Consider the following 26,482-nt stretch of genomic DNA (forward strand, 5'->3'; position numbering starts at 1 on the left):
AAATAGAACCTCAGCCATCAAAGACAGAACTTTAGGCACTGAAGACAGGCTATATGAACTGAAGTACACAGAAGGCAGTAAAAGGGAAAAAAAATACAGAAAATATAAGAACTCTGGGACAACTTTAAAAGACCAAACCTGAGACTCACTCGCTTAAGAGAACAAGGAGATACAAACTAAAGGCATAAAGAACATTTTTCAATGAGATAGTTACAAAAGAAAAAAAAAAAAAAACTTCTCCCATAACCAGAAATGAGATAGACATTCACATACAGGAAGTTTGAAAGATCCCAAATAGATGTAGTCAGATAAGAAGCTCATCAAGACATCATAATCAAAATGCCTAACAGAAAATAAGGAAAAGGGCCAATGCTGTGGCCACTATCACTGAGCCACCTACCACTGTTGCCTCATCTACCAGTTGCAGCCACCTTAGGACACTTCAACCGCCACCATAGCCACCTCAATGTGGTAGCCTCCACCTTGGGGACACCTATCTGCCACAGTACTGCCCACCACAGCACTGCATCTCTGAATGGGGTCACCCACTGTCACCATATGGCCCTTCCTCACTGCCCCATTTCTGAAAGCAATCGCCTCCATCTTGGGACACTTCTGCCACATGGTGGGTTACCTCTGCCACTACCATTACCATCTCAAGCTGCAACAGCCTCCATCTTGGGACACCAGCCAGGGCCTAGAAGCCCAACATCAAGGTACCTACAGGTTTGCCACCACCATTGCCACCAACATATAGGGGCATGTCCACTTCAATCTAGTGACACCAGCCAGCGCCTGAAAGACCATCATCAAGGTACCTGCAGTTGTGCTAATAGCCACCATCTTGCTGCAGAGGCAGGAGAAAGCCTTGCACGGGGTTGGTAGATTAGAAGAGGGTGTGACAGCATCTAGCTTTTGGCTTTCATCTTGCCCAGACTTTCATCTTGCCCACCCAACCAGTCCAGTCCCTGACTCCCAATCTGGCATCCACTGATCCCCTGGCCCCACCAGTTTGGCAATCAATAGGGCCCTCCAGCTCCCCAATCCCTAGTCTCCCAACCTCTCCCTAGCCACCAACCTGGCCCAACACTTGCAGCAATGTGACTGGCCCACAGCTCTCAATGCCTGGTCCTGATCTGCCCAATACAGAACAGCTCTTCACAACAGACACACAGGTCCCAGTACTTAGCCATTAGGACCTCTAGAGAGAAAGATAACTAACTGGGAAGTCAGGGCAGGGGTGTGAGAGATACAGTTTAGAGACTAAATTAGACAACAGGAATTTTAGGGACCACAAGCAACATAAGGGGCTAAGATCAGCTCCTACATCACACAAGTGGACCCCAAAGGAGATTCCCAGGGTGCAGTCTTCCAATGGAGACTGGCAATTGCTAAACCCTGCCTCAAAGAGTTCCGCCTCCAAAACTAATCCACCCACCCAGTAACCCTCACATTCCTGAAGATGGAGATACCATCAAATTCCAGACAACCCCATCTATGAGATGAGAAGGGAAGCAGAGAAGATACTGAACTTCAATAGAAACAATTGTTTGATTTTCCTTAGATTTTTTTTTCTTTTTCTGGTTTTCACATCCACACCATTTTTTAAATCAAGTACTTTTCATATATCAGGCTACTGAGGACAGAGATGTCTGAATGGTATATTACAGTTTTGTTGTATATTCTTTAATTTTTACTTTTTTTTCTTTTTATTCTTAATTTTTTTCTTATTTATTTATGTTTTTACTCTTTCTCTATATTTTCCTGTCACTTATCTGTTCCCCAGATTCTCTTCTTCTCTTTTTCTCCTGCAAACAGCAAACTTCTATTGATTCCTCCCTCCCTTTTCCTACAATCTAATACTTCTATTTTCTCCTCCAACTTCATAAACATCACATCCTACAACAGCCCTGTTCTCTTCATCTACCATTAGAAATTGTAGAACATTTTGCAAACATATTGCTTAGGTTGTAGACAATACTTGAACACAACATTTCTGTTTATTGCAACAAAACTGTAAATGTCTGAATAGGAACTATTTGGTTTAAAGCTACATATTGTTTGCATTGAGTGCTGTTAATATTGATCTCCCCCTGAAAGACAAAGTTTTGGAAACCTGCAGGGTGGAAACTATAATACCTTGGATCTGCACTGCTAGAGGGGAAGACACAAGAACATGAAAAAACAGGGGAAAAAAGTGCCCCAAACAAACCAAGATGGTATAATAATAGACTCTATTGAAATGACAGTAGAAGGGGTTGGGGTTGTGGCTCAATGGTAGAGCGCTCGCCTGGCACATACGAGTCACTGAGTTCGCTCCTCAGCACCACATAAAATAAATAAATAAAATAAAGGTATTGTGTCCAACTACAACTAAAAAAAATTATTAAAAAAAGAGAAATGACAGTAGAAGAAATGTCAGAGAAGGACTTCAGAATGTACATAGTTAAACTGATCTGCAAAGTAAAGGATGATATAAGAGGAAAAATACAGATAGCAAAAGATTATTTCAATGATGATATATAATCAACAAATATATGAAAAAATGCTCAACATCTCTAGCAATTAGAGAAATGCAAATCAAAACTACTCTAAGATTTCATCTCACACCAGTCAGAATGGCACTTATCAAGAATACAAACAACAAGAAGTGTTTGCAAGGATGTGGGGAAAAAGGTACACTCATATATTGCTGGTGGGACTGCAAATTGGTGCAGCCAATATGGAAAGCAGTATGGAGATTCCTTGGAAAAATGGGAATGGAACCACCATTTGACCCAGCTATCCCACTCCTCATTTACACCCAAAGGACTTAAAAACAGCATACTACAGTGATGCAGCCACATCAACGTTTATAGCAGCACAATTCCCAATAGCTAAATTGTGGAACCAACCTAGATGCCCTTCAGTAGATGAATGGATAAAGAAAATGTGGTATATATACACAATGATATATTACTCAGCATTAAAAGAGAATAAAATCATGGCATTTGCAGGTAAATGGATGGAGTTGGAAAATATTTTGCTAAGTGAAGTTAGCCAATCCCAAAATAACAAAGGCCAAATGTTTTCCCTGATATGTGGATGCTGACCCATAATGGGGATGGGTGGGAAGCATAGGAGGAATGGAGGAACTTTAGATAGGGCAAAGAGGAGAGAGGGGAAGGGAGGGGACATGGGGGTAGGAAAGATGATGTAATGAAATGGACATCATTCCCCTCAGTACTTGTATGAAGACATGTACTTGGTGTGACTCGTGAACAACCAGAGACATGTCTTTACCACATGCACATTAGATAAAGCATGAATCTCCAGGATAAAGAATTTGAAAAATTTAACACCAAAACAAAAAAAAAAAAAATCAATAAATGGGCTAAGGAATTGGACACTTCACAGAAGATAGACAATCAATTAACAAATATATGAAAAAACGTTCAACATCTCTAGATGTTGAGAGCCACAGCCAAAGCGGCGCCAGCGAACTTCCAGCTGATTGGCTCACTGTGGCCCTAGCAAACTTCCAGCTGCCAGCTGATTGGCTCCTCTGCGGTGATGCTCATTGGGCTGTTTCCCCGCCCTTTCAGACCACGGAGCTGCTCATTGGGGGACTCTTTTGGCTCCGCCCACACGACCCAGCCAATCGGCCTCAAGAGCGGGAGGAGTGGGGGATGAGAGGCTTGCCAGAAGCCAGTGGTGGCAGTTGGGCTCTGAGAAATTCCTGAAGAGCTCTGTGGTGCGGTGTGTGTGTTCTAAAAATAAGGTGTGTGTGTTCGTTTCTGCTTGACAAGTGGCTCGTGAATTGTGCCCAGTCAGACTGCAGCATCTAGCAATTAGAGAAATGCAAATCAAAGCTACTCTAAGATTTCCTCTCACTCTAGTCAGAATGGTAATTATCAAGAATACAAGCATCAAGTGTTTGCAAGGATATGGGGGAAAAGGTAGACTCGAACATTGCTGGTGGGACTGCAAATTGATGCAACCAATCTGGAAAGCAGTATGAAGATTCTTTAGAACACTTGGAATGGAACCACCATTTGACCCAGCTATCCCACCCCTTGGTCTATATCCAAAGGACTTAAAATCAGCATAATTCACAATAACAGGTCAATTCACAATAGCTAAACTATGGAACCAACCTAGATGCTCTTCAACAGATGAATGGATAAAAAATGTCATATATAGACAATGAAATATTACTCAGACTTAAAGAAGAATGAAATTATGGCATTTCCAGGTAAATGGATGGAGCTGGAGAATATCATGCTAGGCGAAATAAGCCAATCCCAAAAAACCAAAGGCCAAATGTTTTCTCTGATATGCAGACACTGATCCATAATGGGGGGGGGGGGGGGGCTAGGGAAGGCTGGAGGAACTTTGGATTGGGCAGAGGGGAGGGAGAGAAGGGAGGGGATGTGGGGTGTAAAGGGTGGTAGAATGAGATGAACATTATTACCCTATGTACATGTATGATTGCACAAACAGTGTGACTCTGCATTGTGTACAGCCAGAGAAATGAGAATTTGTGCTCCATTTGTGTACAATGAGTTGAAGTGCATTCTGCTATCATGTATAACTAATTAGAACAAATTAAAAATAAAAAACTGTCAGCCAAAATTACTACACCCAGCAAAAGTCAATTTTAAATTCAAGGAGGAAATAACTTTCTTCAACAAGAATAAATTTTAAAAATTCATGAGGACCATATCAGCATTAAAAGAATACTCAAAGATAAATTGTATACAGAGGAACTAAAAAATAATTCCCAAAGTCCACAAAAGACGTTCAATAGAAGAATAATTCAGTAAATGAGAATCAAGACAGGATAAAATATAGCAAAAAAATAAATGGAGAAAAACACAAACATATGATTACTAATGCTGAATGTTAATGGTCTCAACTCTCCAATTAAAAGACACAGATTAACAGAATGGATCACAAAACAAGATCCGACTATATGCTGTTTACAAGCGACTCATAGGTAAAGACATTGACGTGCTGAAGAAGGTAAAAAGCGAGTAGAAAAACTATTCCAGGCATCTGGTCCAACAAATCAAGGAGTAGTAGCTATTCTCATATCAAACAAAGCAGATTTCAAGCAAAAATTTAATCAGAAGAGACAAAGGCCACTATGTCCTAGTAAAGGGAAATCCAATAAGAAGATATAACCATAGTAAACATTTATACCTCAAATGTCAACAAACCCAATTACATGAAAAAATATTCCATGACATTAAATTCCACATAGACCCCAACACAATAATACTGGGGAATTTCTATACACTCTTATCACCAAAAGACATCAAAACAAAAAAAAATCAATAAAGATACTTCCAACCTAAACACTATAAATCAAATGGACCTAATAGACATCTTCAGAATATTCCACCCCAAAACTGCTTAATTTACCTTTTTTTCAGCTGTACATGGGACATTTACCAAAATATATTTATCATACTCTAGGCCACAAAGCAAATCTTAGCAAATATAAAAAATTGATCTAATCCCATGTATCCTATCACATCATAATGGAATGAAGCTAGAAATCAACAGCAAGACAAATAATAGAAACTATACAAACACATGGAGATTAAACAAAATTTTCTTAAATGAAGAACGGATCTAAGAAATGAGACTAGAAATCAAGAAATTCTTAGAGACGAACACAAAGGTAAAACATACCAAAATCTCTGGGACAGCATGAAAACTGTCCTAAGAGAATTCATAGACACTACTGAGTGTCTACATTAAAAAATTTGCAAGCGTCCAAGTAAATAAGCTTATGCTCCACCTTAAGGTCTTAGAAGAACAAATGGGGCTGAGATTGTGGCTCAGTGGTAGACCGCATGCCTAGCACGTGGAAGACCCTGGGTTCGATCCTCAGCACCACAGAAAAATAAATAAATAAAATAAAGGTATTCTGTTCAACTACAACTAAAAAATAAATATTAAAAAAAAAGAAAAAGAACAAACTAACCCCCAAACCAGAAGACAAGAAATAATTAGGATCAGAGCCAAAAATCAATGAAATTGAGAATAATACAAATGATCAATGTAACAGAGTTAGTTCTTTGAAAAAATAAAATTGACAAGCCTTTAGCCAAACTAACCAAAAGACAGAGTAAGAAGCAAATAATAGGATCAGAGATGAAAATGGACCTATCACTGCAGATAATAAATATCACTGAAATCCAGAGAATTATCAGAATCTATTTTGAAAATGGATGGTAAATGGATGAAAATGGAGTATAATGTCATGCTAAGTGAAATAAGCCAAACTTAGAAACTTAAAGGTCAAATGTTTTATCTCATATGCAGAAGCTAGAGTAAAATAAAGGAAAAGGGGAGGGAAGGATAAAATGATACGAAATAAAAGATGAGAGAAAAGAAGTCTACTAGAGTAGAGTAAGGAGAATGAGAGGGGACGGAGGACAAGAGGGAAAATTGGGAGGGTCATGAACCAAAATTGATTTCTATGCATGTATGAGTTTGTCAGGATGAATCCATCTATTATGTATAACCATAAAACTCTGATTAAAAAAAACATCAAATTTTAAGAAATAATGTATGATTCATTTATGACAAATGCTAATCAGAAGACATATTTTTCCTATAACATTAAGTGATTTAAATGAAAATAAGTTGTAAAAGAAACACTACTTACGTTATCACTTTTTTGGAAGTGAAATAACCATTCTTTAAGAAAGTGCCTCAACTCATCCAGGTAGAGCTCTTGAAAGTCACAGTGGTCTTTTTGGAGACCACCCCCAAAATAGTAACATATTTAATTTTATCAAATAAGATTTGAAGAATTTTATTAGCAGAAAATGACTAAATTATAAATACATAATATGAATGTCCCAAGGAGTCTGTTTGCTTTGGTCACTATATGCTGTTTATATATTCCCAGTGTTAAGAAGAGTGCCTAGTATATAGTGGTAACATGGCTTCCTGGCTGCTAACCCAGAAAGAAGAAACTAATGGTGAGCTGCTGGAGTCTGCTGAAACACTGGAGAGCATGACCCACCATTAATAGCTGCAATACTTTTCTGCTACAGAGGCCTGCAACCTTACACAGACCCCAGCCACCAGCAGAAGGATTCAAGTTTCATCTAAAAAATTCGGTTTCAGTGGATGCTCAATGAATATTTGTGAAATGAATTAAGCATTATCTACAAAAACACAAACCACAACAATCAATCTAAGTACAGTTGAGTACGTCCCAGTTTGTTTTTATTAATACACATTTGCAGGATAAGAATATGGCTCAATGGTAGAGCACTTGCCCAGCATGTGTGAGGCCCTAGGTTTAATCCCCAGTTCTAATGATGATGAAGATGATGATAATGATGATGATGATAATAATAATAGTACACATTTGCCACATTCATTCACTTTGTCATTTGCTACAAATGGAAACAATCCAGGAAAACTATATAAAACAAAACATTAAAAGCAGAAAATTCTGTTAACTTTGAATTGAGTAATTTAATACTTCAAAGTTAAAAAAAAAATCAGTGCTATAATATCAATTTGGAATTGTGTACCACTGGTAATAAACAATACCTCTTACTGAGATTAAGCAGGACATTTTTTTTACCTTGAAATAAATGGTTGATGTAAAGAAGAGCTGTGCTAGATGGTCAAAAAGAAGTGGCTTCACCTCTAGGAATTAAAAAAAAAAAGTATATTAAAGATCCTTTAAATTCATATTACATTGAATTAAATGACTCCAAGTTTTCATGATACGTACCTGAAAAACTACTAAAAGGAATCCAGCTCACAAGCTGAAGGAACTGTGACCGACAACAGAGGCCATCCCAGAGAGGAAGGCTCTTATAGAGGAATGCTTCACAGGAATAAAACCCCTCCTAAAATACAAGTCAATAGCAAACCTTACATGGAACTCTTAGTCATAATTACTCTCTAGGAAACCAGCTTATTTTTGTTTTGTGCTATGGTTGTTTCACTTTAAGACAAATTTTTTTGTCATCAATATAATAAAGGTCGGACTTGGGATACTACAGTTGGTAGAGTCCTTGCCTTGCATGCATAAGGCCATGAGTTCAACCCCTAGGACCACACACACACAAAAAAATTAAAATAAATTAAAAAAAAAAAAAATATATATATATATATAATATAAAAGTCTTAGGCACCATAAGTGCTAATAAAAAGGATGAGGTGATTAGTATTTAGATACATTACCATCTTTATCAATAGTTTTCAAGCACTATAAAATGTTATAAATTAGAAAGGTAAAAAGTCAAATAATGGAATATTTAAATTTATTTTTAGGTATTGATGGACTTTTGGGTTGGGGATATAGCTCATTTGGTAGAGTGCTTGCCTTGCATGAACAAGGTCCTGGGTTCAATCCCCAGCACCACCACCACCAAAAAAAAAGATATTGATGGACTTTTATTTTATTCATTTACTTTTTATATGCAGTGCTAATAATCAAACCCAGTGCTTTACACATGCTAGGAAAGCACTCTACCACTGAGCTACTATTCCAGTCCCAAATAATATAATATTTTTAAGGATAAATGAAATTTATTATTTAAGTATATACAATATAACTTGAATAGTCAATAAAATGTGTACAATGTTATATAATAGGGTTAGAATTTCATTAGGGGCCATAGACCAAATCCAAACTCTGAGTAGCCCCATTTGGAAAAGCCCAAGAGTCTAGGATGCTTACATTTCCACCAAAATAAAGACCCAGTGTTTCCCTTTTTTCATTTGAGGCTTAAGTACTGGCATTCACCAGGACTCTATCACAAACCTTATTTTCATGACATGAAATCTCTGGGGAATCTCATCCATATGAAAGTCAAAATGCCACCTTTATCATGAGGAGTCCTAAATTTTTATCTTTAGCCCTAATCTCATTTCTGAGCTCTTGACTTAATCTAACTGCCTATTGGATATGACCTCTTAGATATCCCAAGGCATCTCTTAAATCAAACTCATCTTTTCTTCTGAGCCTGCTCATCCTATATTCCTTTTCTCAATGAAGACCATCCATCCTTCCCAGCAGGAAAACCAAAACTCAACCTAGATTGCTCCTTTTATCCTACCATAGTTCATACCCAATTTCAAACTAAATGGTTTCATACCCTAAGATTTACTGAACAAACACTGAGCATCTCTTTCAAATTAGGTACCAAGTAGAACATTAAAAAAAGTTAGACATGGTTATTGCCTTCTGGGAGCTCATAATATGTGGGAAAATGGATACTAAAAATGCCATGACACAGGTAAGAATAGGGAGAAATGGGGCATGTAAAACAAGTAGCTAATCCAGACTTGGGTGATGCATGAAGGCTTTGGGATGGCAATGATATCTATAACACAGCTTAAAATACAACTCAGAGTTACCCAAGCTAAACAGACCATTTTCTGTAACATATTTGATACTCAAAAAATGTTTACTGCTATCAAGAACACAAGTAGTGACCCTATGTGATTCACTTTATCAGCTAATTCAATTAGTTGTATGCATTCAATGATATCTTCAGTTTTTCTCTTGAATCATAGATAGCCTTTCCCTTTTATTTGAATAATGTAACATTCTTTCTTCAAATCCAACAGAGCAAAGATAAACATCAGTCCACCTCAGCTCTATTTACAGTGAATTTCATATTGAGCAAATGTTGCTTACAAAAGATGTCAGGTATTAAAGAAAAGTTTTTGACGGACATCTAAATAAATTTTAGTAAAGAGTGGTGGAGTGTGCAGAAAACAAGTGGAATCTTACCTGTAGGAAGCACTGTGCCCTGATGATAGTGTCCAGGAAGTTGGTAAAGTCTTTTCCGTGTTCATAATTATTCACCTTATACCAAATACATTCTAGATCACAAATAGTGAACATAAGCATATGGTTGCATAATAAAAACCATACAAAATATAATTATCGCTACTCTGAAGTGACAAATAAATGACACATTTAAAAAGTTGTCTCACATTCTAGACAACTCACACTATAGATTGTAACAGGAATGTGGAGGTGATAATAAAATGCTCCTCAAAAACATGGTTGCTTAGGGGAAGGCTTATAATGAAAAAAAAAACAGTAAAAATCCATATATAATGAATGTGATTAGCTTTATGTCACATAGTAATCCAAGAAACTACTAATGTACAGATTAAAAGTTTGAGAATACACTAAGCTTAAATTAGGGTTCACTGGATATAATTTACATGTGGTAACAATTAACTATTTGGACATCTAATATATTACATCATGTCCTTTCTAAAGAAAGCCTCTGAGTAGGAGAATTAGCCTGGAACTGACTAAAACTGACTTTAAATACTTGAAAAGTCAGAAGTTGCTTATCCTGGAAAGAAACACAGTCATTCTGGTAAACAGAAAGACTATCTCTAGAAAAATATTTCCTTTTGGAGGAATGAAATGATCAGGTTCTACTATGTCCTAGATGAAAGACTTCTCACTGCCCTTTCCTTTAATCCTATAATTAAGAAATCTTCTAATGACAAACCTGTCTTCCATATATGCTGGTGGCAAAAAAGGGATATTCTAGTTGTCAGATATGAACATTGTGGTTATCAGAAAGAATCTTTTCTATTGTAAAATAATAATTTGACATTCTAGCTTATACATTAGTGTCCTCTGATTTGTTAGTTTTATTAACCTAATACTCTAACTGATGGCAAGTTTCTGGGTATGCAAGGAAAAGGAGGCCTTGGATTGTGATGGTCATCAAAGTAGAGGCAACCATCGAGTTCTGGTAGCCATCCAGTAGGATTTCTTTAACAACACCCCTACTTTCTTATTGACTTGAAATTACAACAGAAGTATTTATGGTTTGAATATATGATTACCAGAGAAACGATTACAGCCTATGAAGTCTCTTCTTGTCTAGAATTTGGCACCCTTATAAAAGAAACTCACTTGAAAACTATCTTGTTCTGTTCTTATTTATTCAATGTTTTTAAGTGTTAATTCTTACCTTCTTGTAATGTTTGACTCAACCAGTGATAGAGCCTCAATAAAATCGACTCATCTCTGACACAGTTAATATAGTGAAGTAGCAGAGAGTTGTTCAGCACTGAGCCTATCTGAGAAGGCAGCTATAAAGATAAAACAACTCGTTAGCAGTTAGTATATAAAAAGTGGGTCATGGCAACAAGGAAATCATCATATAGGGAATACACAACAAAAATAAAAGCCATGAAAGTCAAATAGAAAATGCAGATAAACATACCTCTAAGCAATGAATGTTTTGTAAGAGTTGAGGGAAGTTTTGAAGCTGTTCTAGTGGAAAGGATCTATTGTGACTGAGACAATCAGAAAGACTCATCTCTTTTTTTCCACATTCTTTAGTATAGCTACCAGAATTTAGCACAGGTATAACTGAGTGAGAATTCAATTTCTAAAGGAAAAAGATAATAGAACAATCTATCAATGGACTAAACAGACTATAAATTACAAGTATAAAATCAGTTGTTAAGGTGTTTTAATTAAAGGAGTCTGAATGTAGTTTCCATACTATCCTGCACAAATAAAATGGATTTAAATTTAAATCTGTATAATCTCCTCCAATGTCTGATTGGTTATTATTTGGATTTTATAAAAGAAAGGCACACAAGTCATTTGGAGTACAGATACTTACTCTTTTTAGAGGACGGACACTAGCTGAACCCAACACCAGTTTTAGAGGTTCTGGAAAAGGTTGCTGATTTCTTAGCCTCATAGCAAGTAGAGCTGAATTCCACATATTCTCTGAATTCTTAAAATAGATCTATAATTTTGGGTGTAAAATACAATGAAATGGGTACTGGTAAGTTGGAGAAACATAAACTACAAAATTCTTCATTAACTGAAAGCATATTAATTATGATTTTGTTCCCACACAAATCCATTTAATGTGTTTTCCTAATCAAGAATCTAGTAAATGCACCAAATGGAACAACACAAAATACCAATCCCTAATAAAACTTTCCCCTAATAGTACTATAACACTAGATATCTAAACAGTAAGCAATAAATATTTTAGTCCAAATCTGTAAACTTCTAAAAATAATATATTTCAACTTCCATATGACTTATTTCTCCATAATCCCTTACCTTCTTCCTTACAGGCAGAGATACAGAAATCAAAGTAGGAACAAAGAACTTATATAGTGACAACAAAGCTTGGAGATGAGGTTGCATTCCCTGAAATAAAATAAGAATTTTCCATTTTCAATTTTGTGGCCAGTAAGAAATTGAGGAAACAAATACCAAGAAGAAGAAAAATTAATAATAAAATGAGATTAAACAGATATTCAGATTCCAATTTTACTATGATATAACTATAGAAAGATGCTACAGAAAATAAAGGAATAAGTAACCACATATTTGAATCAACCATCATAAAACAAACTTCTCCAACCTGAGAACTTCTATTTTATGACCTTTCTGCCTGTTCTACTTCTTCCTTGTTATTTTTCTCTTCTCTTCCTATTTTATCTTCTTCCCTACCCATATCTTAGTCTTGCCTGTCACACTTGCTAGTATAACATGGCTTATTCTCACTGGTAACATATTCAAGACTTAGTTTACTCATCTATGATTCAGACATCAAGGAGATGGGTTCTAAAAGGGAAGCCAAGGAAACAGAAGAAATATTAATATAATGCCTGATTATCATAAATCCTGGAAAACTAACTAGAAAAATCTCAAAATCGGTTTGCAAGTGTCAAGCAACTTGATGTTACAAAAAAAAAAAAAAGTCTTAACAAACACACTAACTTTTAATACTGTACAAAGGCAGCAAATAGGCATTAGAAATACAGCACGGAAGTGTGTCACTTAATGATGGAGGTATATTATGAAAAGTGCATTGTTAGGTGATTTTGTCATTGGAACATCACAGAATGTATTTACACAAACCTAAATGGTACAGTCTACTACATACAGGCTATATGATACATACCATTGTATGTACAGCCTATTGTTGACAAAAATGTCATGAGGCATACAATAATTCCTATTTTATAAAAGCTTCGTAAAATTTTGTTTAAAGTCTTTTGTGTTTGTGTGTGTGGTACTGTGGATTGAACCCAAGGGTACTCTACCAGGCCTTTTTATTTTTTATTTTGAGACAGGTTTTCACTAAGTTGCCCAGGAGGGTCTCAAATTTGCAATCCTGCTACCTTTAGCCTCTTGAGTAACTGGGATTAGTGGTGTGAACCACCATGCCTGGCTAAAATTTGCTTTTAAAAAATCTTTTATTTTTTATTTAACACAAATTAATTGAGTTCAGTGTGATATTTCCATATATGCGTACAGCTTGCACTGGTCAAATCCAACCTCCCTTTATCCAACCTCTAAAATACTGTCTATTAAATTTCTTTCCTTTTTTTTTTTCTTGATACTAGGGATTGAACCCAGGGGCACTTAATCACATCCCCAGCACCACCTCCCCTTTTAAATTTTTATTTAGAGACAGGGTCTCACTGAATTGCTTAGGGCCTAAGTTGTTGAGTCTCGCTTTGAACTTGTGATCCTCCTGCTCAGCCTCCAGAGCCACTAGGATTACAGGCATGCACCACCACACCCAGCAATGCAGAGATATTTTAATTAAACTTATATTTGTTTATTGAAATGTTAACATTTAAGGGGCTGTGGATGCAGCTCAGTGGTAGAGCACTCACCTAGCACAAGCAAGGCCCTGGGTTCAATCCTTAGTACCACATAAAAATAAATAAATAAATAGAGGTATTGTGTCCAACTACAAATATATATTTGTGTGTGTGTGTGTGTGTGTATATATATACACACACACAAATATATGTATATATATATACATATATACATACATACACACATATATATTTTAAAAAGTTAACATTTAAAAAGTAGGAGACTTTCAATTCAATATGGCATACTGAAATATGTGATTAACCCTAAGGTCCTGCCAAAGCGCCATTAAGAACACAGTAAAGGAATGAAAAAGGCATAAAGCACAAGTTCAAGGAGAACAAGAGAAGAGGCAACAGTACAGGAGAGACCTGAACAAGATTTTGGAACCTAAAATAAAGATGGGCAAATAGTAAAAAGTTAGCAGAACAGATAGTATAAAATTAAAGCACCAACACAAAAAGCCTCAAAGGAAGCTGATTAATATTTGTGAACTTCCAGAAAGGCTCAAGATTTTGAAGGACTAGATACCTCTGAAAAGTGGAGTTTCAAGAGGACAGAAAATAGGATCACTTGAAAGCCTACAAAAGAAGCAGTTAGTCTGGGCACAGTGGCACACACCTGTAATCCCAGAGGCTCAGGAGGCTGAGACAGGAGGACTGTGAATTCAAAGACAGCCTCGGCAATGGCAAGGCACTAAGCAACTCAATGAGACCCTGTCTCTAAATAAAATACAAAAAGGGCTGGGGATGTGACTCAGTGGTTGAGTGCCCCTGAGTTCAATCCCGGGTACCAAAAAAAAAAGAAGCAGAAGTTAGAATCCAAATTCCTTCACCATCCCGGTAAAACATTAGTGTTTCACTCCCTGAAGATGAAGCAGGACTTATATTCCAGCACATCTAAGGGAGAATACCAAGACCAATCACTCTTTGCTCCTTCCTACTGCTTAGGTCCCAAGTGCCAACAGCCAGGTTTATACCCCTATGATGGTTAATTTTATGTATCAATTTGGCTGGTTCATGAGATGCCCAGGTATTTTTGGGCGTTTCTGAGGGTGTTCTGAATGAATATAACATTTAACTAGGAAAACTTTAAAGCAGATTGTCCTCTATAATGTATATGGATCTTGTAATGATCAGTTGAAGGCCTGAATAGAACAAGAAGACCAATCTCCCTGAGACACAGAAACTTTTCCAGCAGACTACTTTCAGATTTCTTTTGAACCATCAACTCTTCTGAGTTCTATAGCCGACTGTCTTCAAACTCACTGCAAATACCTGCTCTCCTGAGTCTTCAGCCTGCTAGCCTACCATATCCTACTGATTTTGGACATGCCATCCTCCATAACCATAGGAGTCAATTCCTTACAACACACCCACACCCAAACACACCCCCCACCCCCACCCCACACACACCCTATTGGTTCTCTTTCTCTGGAGAACCCTAGAACCCCCAAGCAGGAAACAGGATAATATCTCTCTGGGAAAACTGGCACAATCATTAGGGAGGCTCCCCCATGAGACATCAAGATGTTACAAAGTCCTGCTCATGCACAGAAGTTTTCAATTACCATTTTAGTGCTACTATTAAATATAAACAAATAAGCTTTACCAAGTATTTGAGAAAAACCCACTATGAAGACAGACAGACCAAATAAGAACTATGAGGAGGGCTGGGGTTGTGGCACAGTGGTAGAGTGCTCGCCTAGCATGTGCGAGGACCTGGGTTCAATCCTCAGCACCACATAAAAATAAATAAAGATATTTGTGTCCAACTATAACTAAAAAACAATTAAAAAAAAAGAACTACAAGGAAACAGAAACAGAGCTGACATCAGATACAGTGGTGCACACCTGTAATTCCAACTGCTTGGGAAGCTGAGGCAGGAAGATCACGGTTTGAAGACAGCTTCAACATCTTAGTGAGACCCTATCTCAAAATAAAATTAAAAAGCACGGAGGACATCACCTAGTGGTAGTGTCCCTGATCTTAAAAGGGGGGAAAAAGAAAGAAAACTGGAAACAGAGGGAAAAAAAGCACAGCCCAAAGTGCATACTGAGGGAAAATCCCAGAAACTACGCTCATCAACCCTTACGATGAAATCTAATACCCCTTCTTATTCCAAAGATCACTTTCAACACAGCTCAGTATATGTGGGAGAATAACTTGCCTGCTCTACTTCCCACCATTAATGCCTATCATCAGAAAGGCAATTACTGTTTTTGTTTCCTTTCATATATTGGTATATATGGAGCATGGATGGGAATAGACAGGATACAAGTCTTGGCTGATATCAGAAATTCACGAAACTATTTGCTCATGTAACCTGTTACTACTACAAGCAGGGTAGGTTACACATGAGAATATATATGTCTTCTCAATTTGATATTTGGACTTGCCCAAGTTAATAAAAAATTAAAACAATGTTATAAATACATCTTCATAAATGGGTATTAATCAATAATGGAAATAATTTAGCAGTGTACTAGATTAAATGTTAATAATGAAACCATACATTTAATATCTGGGTTCAAAATTTTTAGACAATCATCTACTAAATCTTTTTTTTGGGGGGCGGGGGTGAGGGCAGTAACTGAGGATTGAACTCAGGGGCATTTGACCACTGAGCCACATCCCCAACCCTAGTTTGTATTTTATTTAGAGACATGGTCTCACTAAGTTGCTTAGTGCTCTCATCATAACTGAGGCTGGCTTTTTTTTTTTTTAGATATTGATGGACCTTTATTTTATTCATTTATTTACATGTGGTGCTGAGAATCAAACCCAGTGCCTCACACATACTAGGCAAGTACTCTACCACTGAGCCACAACCCCAGGCCACTGAGGCTGGCTTTGACCTCATGATCTTCCTGTCTCAGGCTCCTGAGCCACTGGGATTACAGACATGTACCACCACGCCCAGCTACTAAATCATTTTTTACCTTGAATATACACTGTGTTTCAGTTATACAAATCAACAAGAACTTATACTATGGTAAGAATTTTCTTATTCCATTGAAATATTTTGCTGTAGCATGGGAAAATACACATTTTTTTCATAATTTCTACCAATGTGAAATAAAATTCAACTTGGATAAAAATATTATCATTAATAGCCTCAGAGAACTAAGAGAAGATATTGTACTCATGGAACCAAAACAGGAGGCTATAAAACAAGATCAATCATTGAACTGTATGTACTAAAAGGAAACCTCATATTGGAGAAACATAGGTGTATTCTGTGTGTTTTTCACTCAATGTGGATGCCTTTAGATAGGCCATAACAACTTCAATTAGGTATGAACACTACTCCAAAGCTTCAGAGATCTCTGTTACTGGACAGGTATAGTGGAAATAACAATGCAACAGAGCTATAAGGACAAGAGATAATGGTTAGAAAATATATTACATTTTAAGTATCTAGTAGAAAATGTCTTGAAATGGTTTTCTAGAAATATCCACAAAATTATAAATTCACTTTGGCTACTCCCTAATACTTAGTATTCTAGCCCTAACAACCCACTTCCCTAAAAGTATATTTTGTTGTTTGACATCTACATATCTTTATCTTTATTCCCTCTAGCAAAAGTATCCTTCTCTCCATTCTTTGCCTATTTAAATCCTATTCATCCCATTAAATTTCATTCAACCATCACCTCTCCTCCTTGATCCCAGTCTGATTCTGCTTCTTGCTTGCTTTATTTATTTGTTTGTTTATTGTGATGTTGGGAAATCAAACCTAGGGCTTCATGCATGCTAGGCAAGCATTCTACTACTAAGATATACCCCCAGCCCTAACTGTGATTTTTTTTTTTGGTTGACTGAGCTCCCTAGAAAATAAGTTCTTTTAAGATAATGACGTTTGATTTTGTATTTCCAAAGCCTACTTCAGTATGAGGCTCATAGTATAAACTGGCTAGCCTCAGGTTTTTTTAGTACTCACGATTTTAGCTTGAAGATCAAGCAGCTTTCTCACACGAAATGGTTTGACTAGAAAAGGTAAAGAAAAGAAGTTTTATGCATTTGGTTCAAAAAAAGAAGAAAAAGATTATGCCTAACCACTATTAGTTCATATAATTTCATGTTAAAACACATCAAAAATATAAACACCCAGTTCAGTAAAGCCATTAAGCAGATGATCTTAGATAAAAGTACTACAAAGCAATTTCTGCCAAATGAATCCTGTCATATAACCAATAGTAACAGTTATTTTAATTTTATAAATGCCAAAACAAATGCTAATTCCATACAGCGAATGTAATGAAACTAGAATGAAAATACTCACCATTTTCTTTTTTGGTAAGTAAATATAACAAATGGCAGACATAAGGGCACTGTTAAAATAGAAAAAAATAAAAGAAATGACAATACATCTTGAAAAAAGCAGCAACATACTGTCAAGTGTCAATTTTATATTGATTAGGTAAAAGGCTTCAGAACTTCACTGAACAATAGTTTTTCAAAACTTCTTGTTCATTCTATAAAATGAGCATCCCTTATCTAAAATGCTTGAAATCAGAAATGATTAGGATTTCTTTCTTCTTCAGATTTTGGAATATTCACATATATGCAATAAAATATCTTGGGAATGGTACCCAAGTCTAAATACAAAATTGTTCCATATATACCTTATACACATACTTTGAAGGTTTTTATATACTAGGGATTTAACCTAGGGGCACTTTACCACTGAGCTATATAGCCCCAGCTCTTTTAATTTATTTATTTTATTTTGAGACAGGGTCTTGCTAATTGCTCAGAGTCTCGCTAAAATTATTAAGGTTGGCTTCAAACTTACAATCTTCCGGCTTCAGCCTCTCAAACTGCTGGGATTACAAACATTAACCACTATACCCAGCTTGAAAGTAATTTTATACAATATATTTAGTGTGCCTGTGTTTTAATACAACCTGTCACATGAGATCAGGCATGGATTTCTCTACTTTTGGCATCATGTCCATGATCAAAAAGCTTTAGACTTTTGGAATATTTTGGATTTCAGATTAGGTATGTTCAATCTATATATAACAGCAATGAAAACAAGTTTTAACTGGAATCTCATTAGGTCACTTTTAGTTATTTTTGGAATGCAAAAATCCTAAGGACAATTTGAAAAGCAGAAAAGAATTGTCCATCGTCTTCCTACCTAACAAAACTTTATATGTTTCTTTAAGTATCAGTCCATATTTATTGATATAAATTTTTTATCTTGATTTCCCACCTAAAAGCATTTTCTCACATATAAAAAAAGTCTTAAAAATTATCATTTTCAATGTCTCGAGTTCCAGTGAGTAGACATACCTTTTTTTAGGGGGGCGGGGGGTGTGCTGTGGTTCAAACCTACATCCTTGCACATACAGAGTAAAAACTGTATCACTGAACTAGAACTCCAGCCCAGCCCAGGTATACTATAATTTAATTAACAGCCTAGTCCTCAGTTTGGCAAGTAGCACCCACTCAGTAATTTGTTAATTAAGTTACTGAATGGTCAATTCCCCTATGATAGTCTATTGAGCATCCATCTGTTGAGGTCGTATTCTAGATTGGGGTCAGCAAACTCTGTCTACCTAGGGTTTTTTTTGTTTTGTTTTATTTTTTATTTCTTTCTTTATTTTTTAATTGTAGATGGACATGATGCCTTTATATTGTTTGTTTATTTATTTATTTGGGGGGGTACCAGGGACTGAACTCAGGGGCACTCCACTGATGAGCCACATCCCCAGCCCTATTTTGTATTTTATTTAGAGAAACAGTCTCACTGAGTTGTTCAGTGCCTTGCTATTGCTGAGGCTTGCTTTGAACTCACAATTCTCCTGTCTCAGCCTTCCAAGCAGCTGGGATTATAGGCGTGTGCCACTGCACCAGGTTGTTTGTTTATTTTTACACAGTGCTGAGAGTTGGACTCAGTGCCTCACACATGCTAGGCAAGCGCTCTACCACTGAGCCACAACCCCAGCCTGTAGTCTACCTGTTTTTGTAAATAAAGTTTTGCTGGAACACAGCCACTCCCAATCTTTTATGTACTGTCTATAGCTGCTTTCACACTACACCAGCAGAGCTGAGTAGTTGTGACATATAGTATCATCTGCAAGCCTAAAATATTTAGTACCTGGTCCTTTAAGAAAAACGTTTGCCAACACTTGCTCTACATGATAGGAAAAGTCAAAAGTGAATTATCGAATGGAACTAGAGAAAGCAATAACATGACTCTAAACTTTAAAGTTCAGCATATTCCATGTTGCCTTTTCTGTGGGTAGAAATTGATGAAGAATTTAGACATACTTTTAAGCATGGATTTAGAGTTCAGTAAAAAATTCATTACCTCACACCCCTAGGATATGAACCATTAGCAACACTATTCATGAGTGTCATGTAATCACTGGCCATGGGCTCCAGCACTATAAAAAATCTGACATTAATCATGTCTTCAAAGGAAAAATTCATGTGCAGCTAATATTTTACAGTCACCTTGTTGGCAAATATTTAACTACCACATCTGAGTCACTACAGAGTAAGACTCACACCAAATTATATGAAAATGACTTTTCTAAAATATTACTTTTAAAAGTTTAGGCCTGTTTCTCCTGTTTCTTGATCTTGGTAATATTTACACAAAAGCATTCAGTTAGTGAAAATTAACCAAGCTGATCATCAATTTTTTGCATTACAGTATACTTTATTAAATATTTTTCTTAAAAAGATAGAAGAATGGATCAGGGTTGTGGCTCAGTGGTAGAGCACTTGCCTAGCATGCATGAGGCACTGGGTTCAATCTCTGGCACCACATAAAAATAAAAACAAAAACAAATAAAATAAAGGTATTGTGTTCATCTACAACTAAAAAGAAAAAAATTTAAAAAAAGATAGAAGAAAAATAAGTTGGCTCCCTTCCCTCTTGCCAAAGTGAAAAAGAAATACTCTAGTTAGTATAAGGAAAAGTACTCAAAGAGATTGCATTTCATTTGACATTTATAAACAGTTCTATTCACTCATGAAATATTTATTAACTATTGAATAAATAGACAAAAAGTTCTGTTCTCATGAACTTTACATACTATATGCCATGAATTGAGTTATAAAAGGCACAATCTTAAGGCTGGGGTTATATAGCTCAGTGGTAGAGTACTTCTAGTATACAAGAGGCTCTGGGTCAGCAAATCACATTAGCCTCACAGTTTATTAACCTTCTTAATGCCAATGATCTGATTATTATTCATAGAAATATTGTATATTAGATACTCTCAATGATGGTAATTGCTTTCTTGATAACTTAGCAATTTTTTTTAAATCGTATTCAGTGTATAAGCATATTTCTGAGCTGACATGAAAGCAAAGAATTTGCAGCTCCTAAAGACAAAGATAAAATATGGGAATACTAAATATTGAATGAGCTCTTTCATCAAGATTTTCTGCCAAACCTTAGAAACCTTGAACTTCTGGGTTTAATAGCTACAAAATGTGTGTGGCAGGAAGGGGTATGTTACAGGAGATAAAAGTGGGATCTATCAGAAAATTGGAACCCACAAAAGTTATACACTAATATATGGTTGTAGAATAAAAACAAATTCCACTGTGTGGACAATAACAACAAATAAACTTTCCTGTCTTGATCCTGGGACTGGGTGAAAATAAAATAAAACTACTTTCAAAACTCTGTAACCACCAGCCAGCCCTATGTAGGTCTACAATTTGAATTAACACTACCTGTTATGACCTGGAAATACTCAAGTAAAGAATTAGTTGTAACTCCTAAGCAAATTATAGATTTGATAAAGGACTTGTATCTAAAAAAAAAAGGAAGAATCGTTACAACCCAACAATAAAAGACAAACCACTCTGTTAAAAATAGAAAAAAAAAATTTGTTTTGTACCAGGGATTGAGCCCAAGGCAACCTACCCCTGAGCCACATCCCCAGCAGTTTTTTTTTGTTGTTGTTGTTGTTTATTTGCTGTTTTTTTTTAATTTTTATTTTTGAGACAGGGTCTCCTTAAATGCCTCAGCTTCCTGAGCCTCTAGGATTACAAACTTACAGCACCACACCCAGCAGAAAAAGTGTGTGTGTGTGTGTGTAAAATATATTTTTACATGTATCTTATATATGTTTTATACACACACACACATTTTGTTTTTTTCCTTTTTGGTACCAAGCATTGAACCCAGGGGCTATTAATTAACCACTGAGCCACATACCATCCCCAGGCATTTTTTATATTTTATTTAGAGATAAGCAGGGTGTGGTGGCACACACCTGTAATCACAGCACTTTAGGAGGCTTAAGGAAGGAGGATGGCAAGTTCAAAGCCAGCCTCAGCAACTTATCAAGGCCCTAAGCCACTTGGCAAGACCATGTCTCTAAATAAAATATAAAAAGGGCTTGGGACGTGGCTCAATGGTTAAACACTCCAGGTTCAATTCCTGCTACCAAAAAATAAAAATGAAAAAAATAGAGACAGAGTCTCACTAAGTTGCTTAGAGCCTTGCTAAATGGCTGAGGCCAGCTTTGAACTCCTAATCTTCCTGCCTGAGTCTTCAGAGCCAAGCTGCTGGGATTACAGGTGTGCCCCATGGTGCCCAGCAGGAAAAGCATCTTAATAGACCTATTTTCAGGGGAGATATACAAATACAAAAATAAGCACATGAAAAGATGTTCAAGACAAATAGTCATCAGGGAAATGTAAATCAAAACAATGAGCCAGGCACAGTGGCCTGGAATCCCAGTGATTCAGGAGGTTGGGGAAGGAGGATTCAAAGTTTAAGGCCAATTAAGCAAGGCCTAATTTAGCAAGGCCTTGTCTCAGAATAAAAATAAAAAAATAAAAAGGGCTAGGAAATGTAACTCAGTAGTAAAGCAGCCCTAGTTTCAATCCCCAGGACTCAGAAAACAAAATACCAAAAAAATAAATAAATAACAGTGAAATATCATTCTATGCCCACTATATCAGAAAGTCACATAAATAACAAGTGTTGGTGAAGATGGGAAGAACTCAAAACCCTGTGACACATTCTTGATGGGAATGAAAAATCATTCAGCCACTATGCAAAACAGCGTGATGATTCCTTAAAAAGTTAAACAGAGGGGCTGGTGTTGTGGATCAGGATTAGAGCACTCGCCTAGCACATTCAAGGATCTGGGTTCAATACTCTGTACCACATAAAAATAAATAAAATAAAGATATTGTGTCTAACTACAACTAAAAAATCTTATTAAAAAAAAGTTAGCTGGGGTTGTGGCTCAGCAGTAGAGCGCTTGCCTAGCATGTACAAGGTGCTGGGTTCAATCCTCAGCACCACATAAAAATAAATACATAAATAAATATAAATATGAAAATTTTAAAAATAAGTAAATAAAAATTTAAACAGAAATACCATTTGATACAGTAATTTTGATTCTATATATAAACCCAAAATAAGTGAAAATAGAAACTTGAACAGCTAGTCAGCCTTCTATCTCCCAGTTTCTACATCTGCAGATTCAACCAACTATGGATCAAAATATTCAGGTAAAAAAAAAAACAACTGCATCTGGGGCAGGGGGAAGAATACAAATTCATTGGATTAGACAAAAGGGAATGAAGGGAAGGGAGGGAGGACAGCAGAATGAATTGATCATAACTTTCCTATGTTTACATATGAATATATGACCAGTGAAACTCTACATCATGTACAACCACAATAGAATCCTATTAGAATAAGCTATACTCCATGTATATATGTCAAAATACACTCCACTCTACTATCATGTATATCTAAAAAGAATAAAAATACAAAATAAAAAAATTAAAAACTGCGTCTGTATTGAAAATGTACAAGCTTTTTGCTTGACTTTATTTCCTAAGTGATACAGTATAAGAAATATTTAAATAAAATTTACATTGCATTAGGTATTATACATAGTCTAGAGGTTATTTAAAATACAGAGGAGGATATGCATTGGTTATCTACAAATACTACATCATTTATATAAGGGAACTGAACATCCATGGATTTTGGTATCCATGAGGGGTCTTAGAAACAATTCCCCACAAATACTAAGGGATACTTTATTATCTAACATGCTTACTGCAGCATCATTCACAATAGCCAAAAGGTAAAAACAATCCAAATGCCCATCAAGAGACAAATAGATAAGCAAACACGTGGTATATGCATAGAAGAGAATGCTATTAAGCCATAAAAAGGAATATAGTTCCATTACATGCTATAACATGGATAAGCTTTGAAGATACTATGCTAAGTGAAAGAAGTCAGACACAAAAGGATACTACCACATGATTCTTCTTATATGAGGTACTTAGAATAGGTAAACTCATAGAAACAGAAAGTAGACTATAGGTTATCAGGAGCAAAGGAGTAGCAGGAATGGGAAGTTATTGCTTAATGCATAGAGTTTCTGTTTGAGGTATTAAAAATTTTTGGAAATAGTGGTAATGGCTGCATGACATTGTGAATGTAATTCATGCTACTGAATTATACACAAAAATCTTTTTTTAAAATTTTTAGTTGTAGATGGACACAATATCTTTATTTTATTTATTTATTTATATGTGGTGCTGAAGATTGAACCCAGAGCCTCACACATGCAAGGCAATTGCTGTACCACTGAGCCACACCCCTAGCCCCCACAAAAATCATTAAAATTGTGAATTTTATGGGCTGGGGATATAGCTCAGTTGATAGGATGCTTGCCTTGCAAACACAAGGCCCTGGGTTCGATCCTCAGCACCACAAAAGGAAAAAAAAAAAAAAAAGAACTAAAATAGTGAATTTTATGAAATAAAAAACACAACAGATTTTTAAAAAGAAGCACTATATAGGCTACAACATGAAGCTTACAAACATTTTGCTAAGAAGCCACTCCCAAAAGACCACATATTATAAGATTCCATTTATATGAAATTTCAGAATAGGTGAATCTATAAAAACATAAAATACATTAGAGATTTCTTAGAGCTAGGGGAAATTAGACATGAGGAGGATGACAATAAAAGGGTACGGGGTTTCTTCCTTGGGGCGAGGGGTACCAGGGGGTGAACCCAGGAGCACTTAACCACTGAGACACAACCCCAAACCTTTATGTTTTTGATTTTGGTTGTTTTGGTTTGTTTGTTTGTTTGTTTGTTTTTGGTGCTGAGAATTGAACTCAGGGCCTTGTGCATATAAGGCAAGCACTCTACCAATTGAGCTATATCCCCAGCCCCTTATGTTTTATTTTTGAGACAGGGTGTCACTAATTTGCTTAGGGCCTGGCTAAGTTGCTGAGGCTGGCTTTGAACTCGCTATCCTCCTGTCTTAGCCTCCCAAACTGCTAGGATTACAGGCATGTGCCACCATGTTTGGCTTGGGTTTTCTTTTTGAGATGATGAAAATATTCTAAAACTGAGTAGGCTTATGATTACACTTACTGTGACTACATTAAAAACCAGTAAAACACTTGGGAATCAACTTAATGAAAGAGGTGAAAGACCTCTACAACGAAAACTACAGAACTCTAAAGAAAGAAATTAAAGACTTTAGAAGATGGAAAGATCTATCTTGCTCTTGGATAGGCAGAATTAATATTGTCAAAATGGCCATACTACCAAAAGCACTATACAGATTTAATGCAATTCCAATCAAAATCCCTATGACATTCCTCATAGAAATAGAAAAAGCAGTCATGAAATTCATCAGGAAAAATAAGAGACCCAGAATAGCTAAAGCAATCCTTAGCAAAGAAGAGTAAAGCAGGTGTCATCACTATACCAGACTTTAAACTGTACTACAGAGCAATAGTAACAAAAACAGCATGGTATTGGCACCAAAAAGAGACTTGTAGACCAATGGTACAGAACAGAGGACACAGAGACAAACCCACATAACTTCAGTTATCTTATATTAGACAAAGGTGTCAAAAACATACATTGGAGAAAACATAGCCTCTTCAACAAATGATCTTGAAAAACTGGAAATCCATATGCAACAAAATGAAATTAAACCCCTATCCCCTACCATGCACAAAACTCAACTCAAAGTAGATCAAGGACCTAGGAATTAAACCAGAGACACTGCGCCTATTAGAAGAAAAAGTAGGCCCAAATCTTCATAATGTCAGATTAGGCCCAAACTTCCTTAATAAGACTCCTATAGTGCAAGAAATAAAATCAAGAATCGATAAATGGGATGGATCCAAACTAAAAAGCTTCTTCTCAGCAAAAGAAACAATCAGTGAGGTGAATAGAGAGACTACATTTTGGGAGCTAATTTTTACCACATGCACAACTGATAGAGCACTAATATCTAGGATGTATAAAGAACTCAAAAATCTTAACACCAAAAACACAAATAACCTAATCAATAAATGGGCCAAAGGACTAAACAGACGCTTCTCAGAGGTGATATACAATCAATCAACAAACATATGAAAAAATGTTCAACATCTCTAGCAATTAGAGAGATGCAAATTAAAGTATTCTAAGATTTCATCTCACTCCAGTCAGAATGGCAGCTATTAAGAAGACAAACAACAATAAGTGTTGGCAAGGATGTGGAGAAAAAGTCACACTCATACATTGCTGGTGGGACTGCAAATTGGTGCAGCCAATATGGAAAGCAGTATGGAGAATACTTGGAATACTGGGAATGGAACCACCATTTTACCCAGCTAACCCACTCCTCCGTCTATATCCAAAGGACTTAAAAACAGCATACTACAGGGACACAGCTTCATCAATGTTTATAGCAGTACAATTCACAATAGTTAAACCAACCTAAATGCCCTTCAGTAGATGAATAGATAAAGAAAAATGTGAGATATATATATATATATATATATATATATATATATATACATA

General features: G+C 36.1%; 1 protein-coding gene across 1 annotated transcript in view; it reads right to left on the reverse strand.

The window, feature by feature from the left end:
- Nucleotides 1–26,482, reverse strand: part of Cenpi (centromere protein I) — a 71,989-nt gene that overhangs the window by 40,768 nt on the left and 4,739 nt on the right. Inside the window, exons 5-13 of the mRNA XM_048797325.1 lie at nt 17,937–17,985; nt 17,595–17,641; nt 12,095–12,184; nt 11,640–11,768; nt 11,232–11,399; nt 10,977–11,097; nt 9,764–9,855; nt 7,751–7,868; nt 7,598–7,662 (exon numbers count right to left, since the gene is read on the reverse strand). Of these exons, the coding sequence (XP_048653282.1) occupies nt 7,598–7,662; nt 7,751–7,868; nt 9,764–9,855; nt 10,977–11,097; nt 11,232–11,399; nt 11,640–11,768; nt 12,095–12,184; nt 17,595–17,641; nt 17,937–17,985 (879 nt within the window). The remainder of the gene's footprint in view (nt 1–7,597; nt 7,663–7,750; nt 7,869–9,763; nt 9,856–10,976; nt 11,098–11,231; nt 11,400–11,639; nt 11,769–12,094; nt 12,185–17,594; nt 17,642–17,936; nt 17,986–26,482) is intronic.

Source organism: Marmota marmota, unplaced genomic scaffold, assembly GCF_001458135.2.
Source record: "Marmota marmota marmota unplaced genomic scaffold, marMar, whole genome shotgun sequence".
NCBI lineage: Eukaryota > Metazoa > Chordata > Mammalia > Rodentia > Sciuridae > Marmota > Marmota marmota.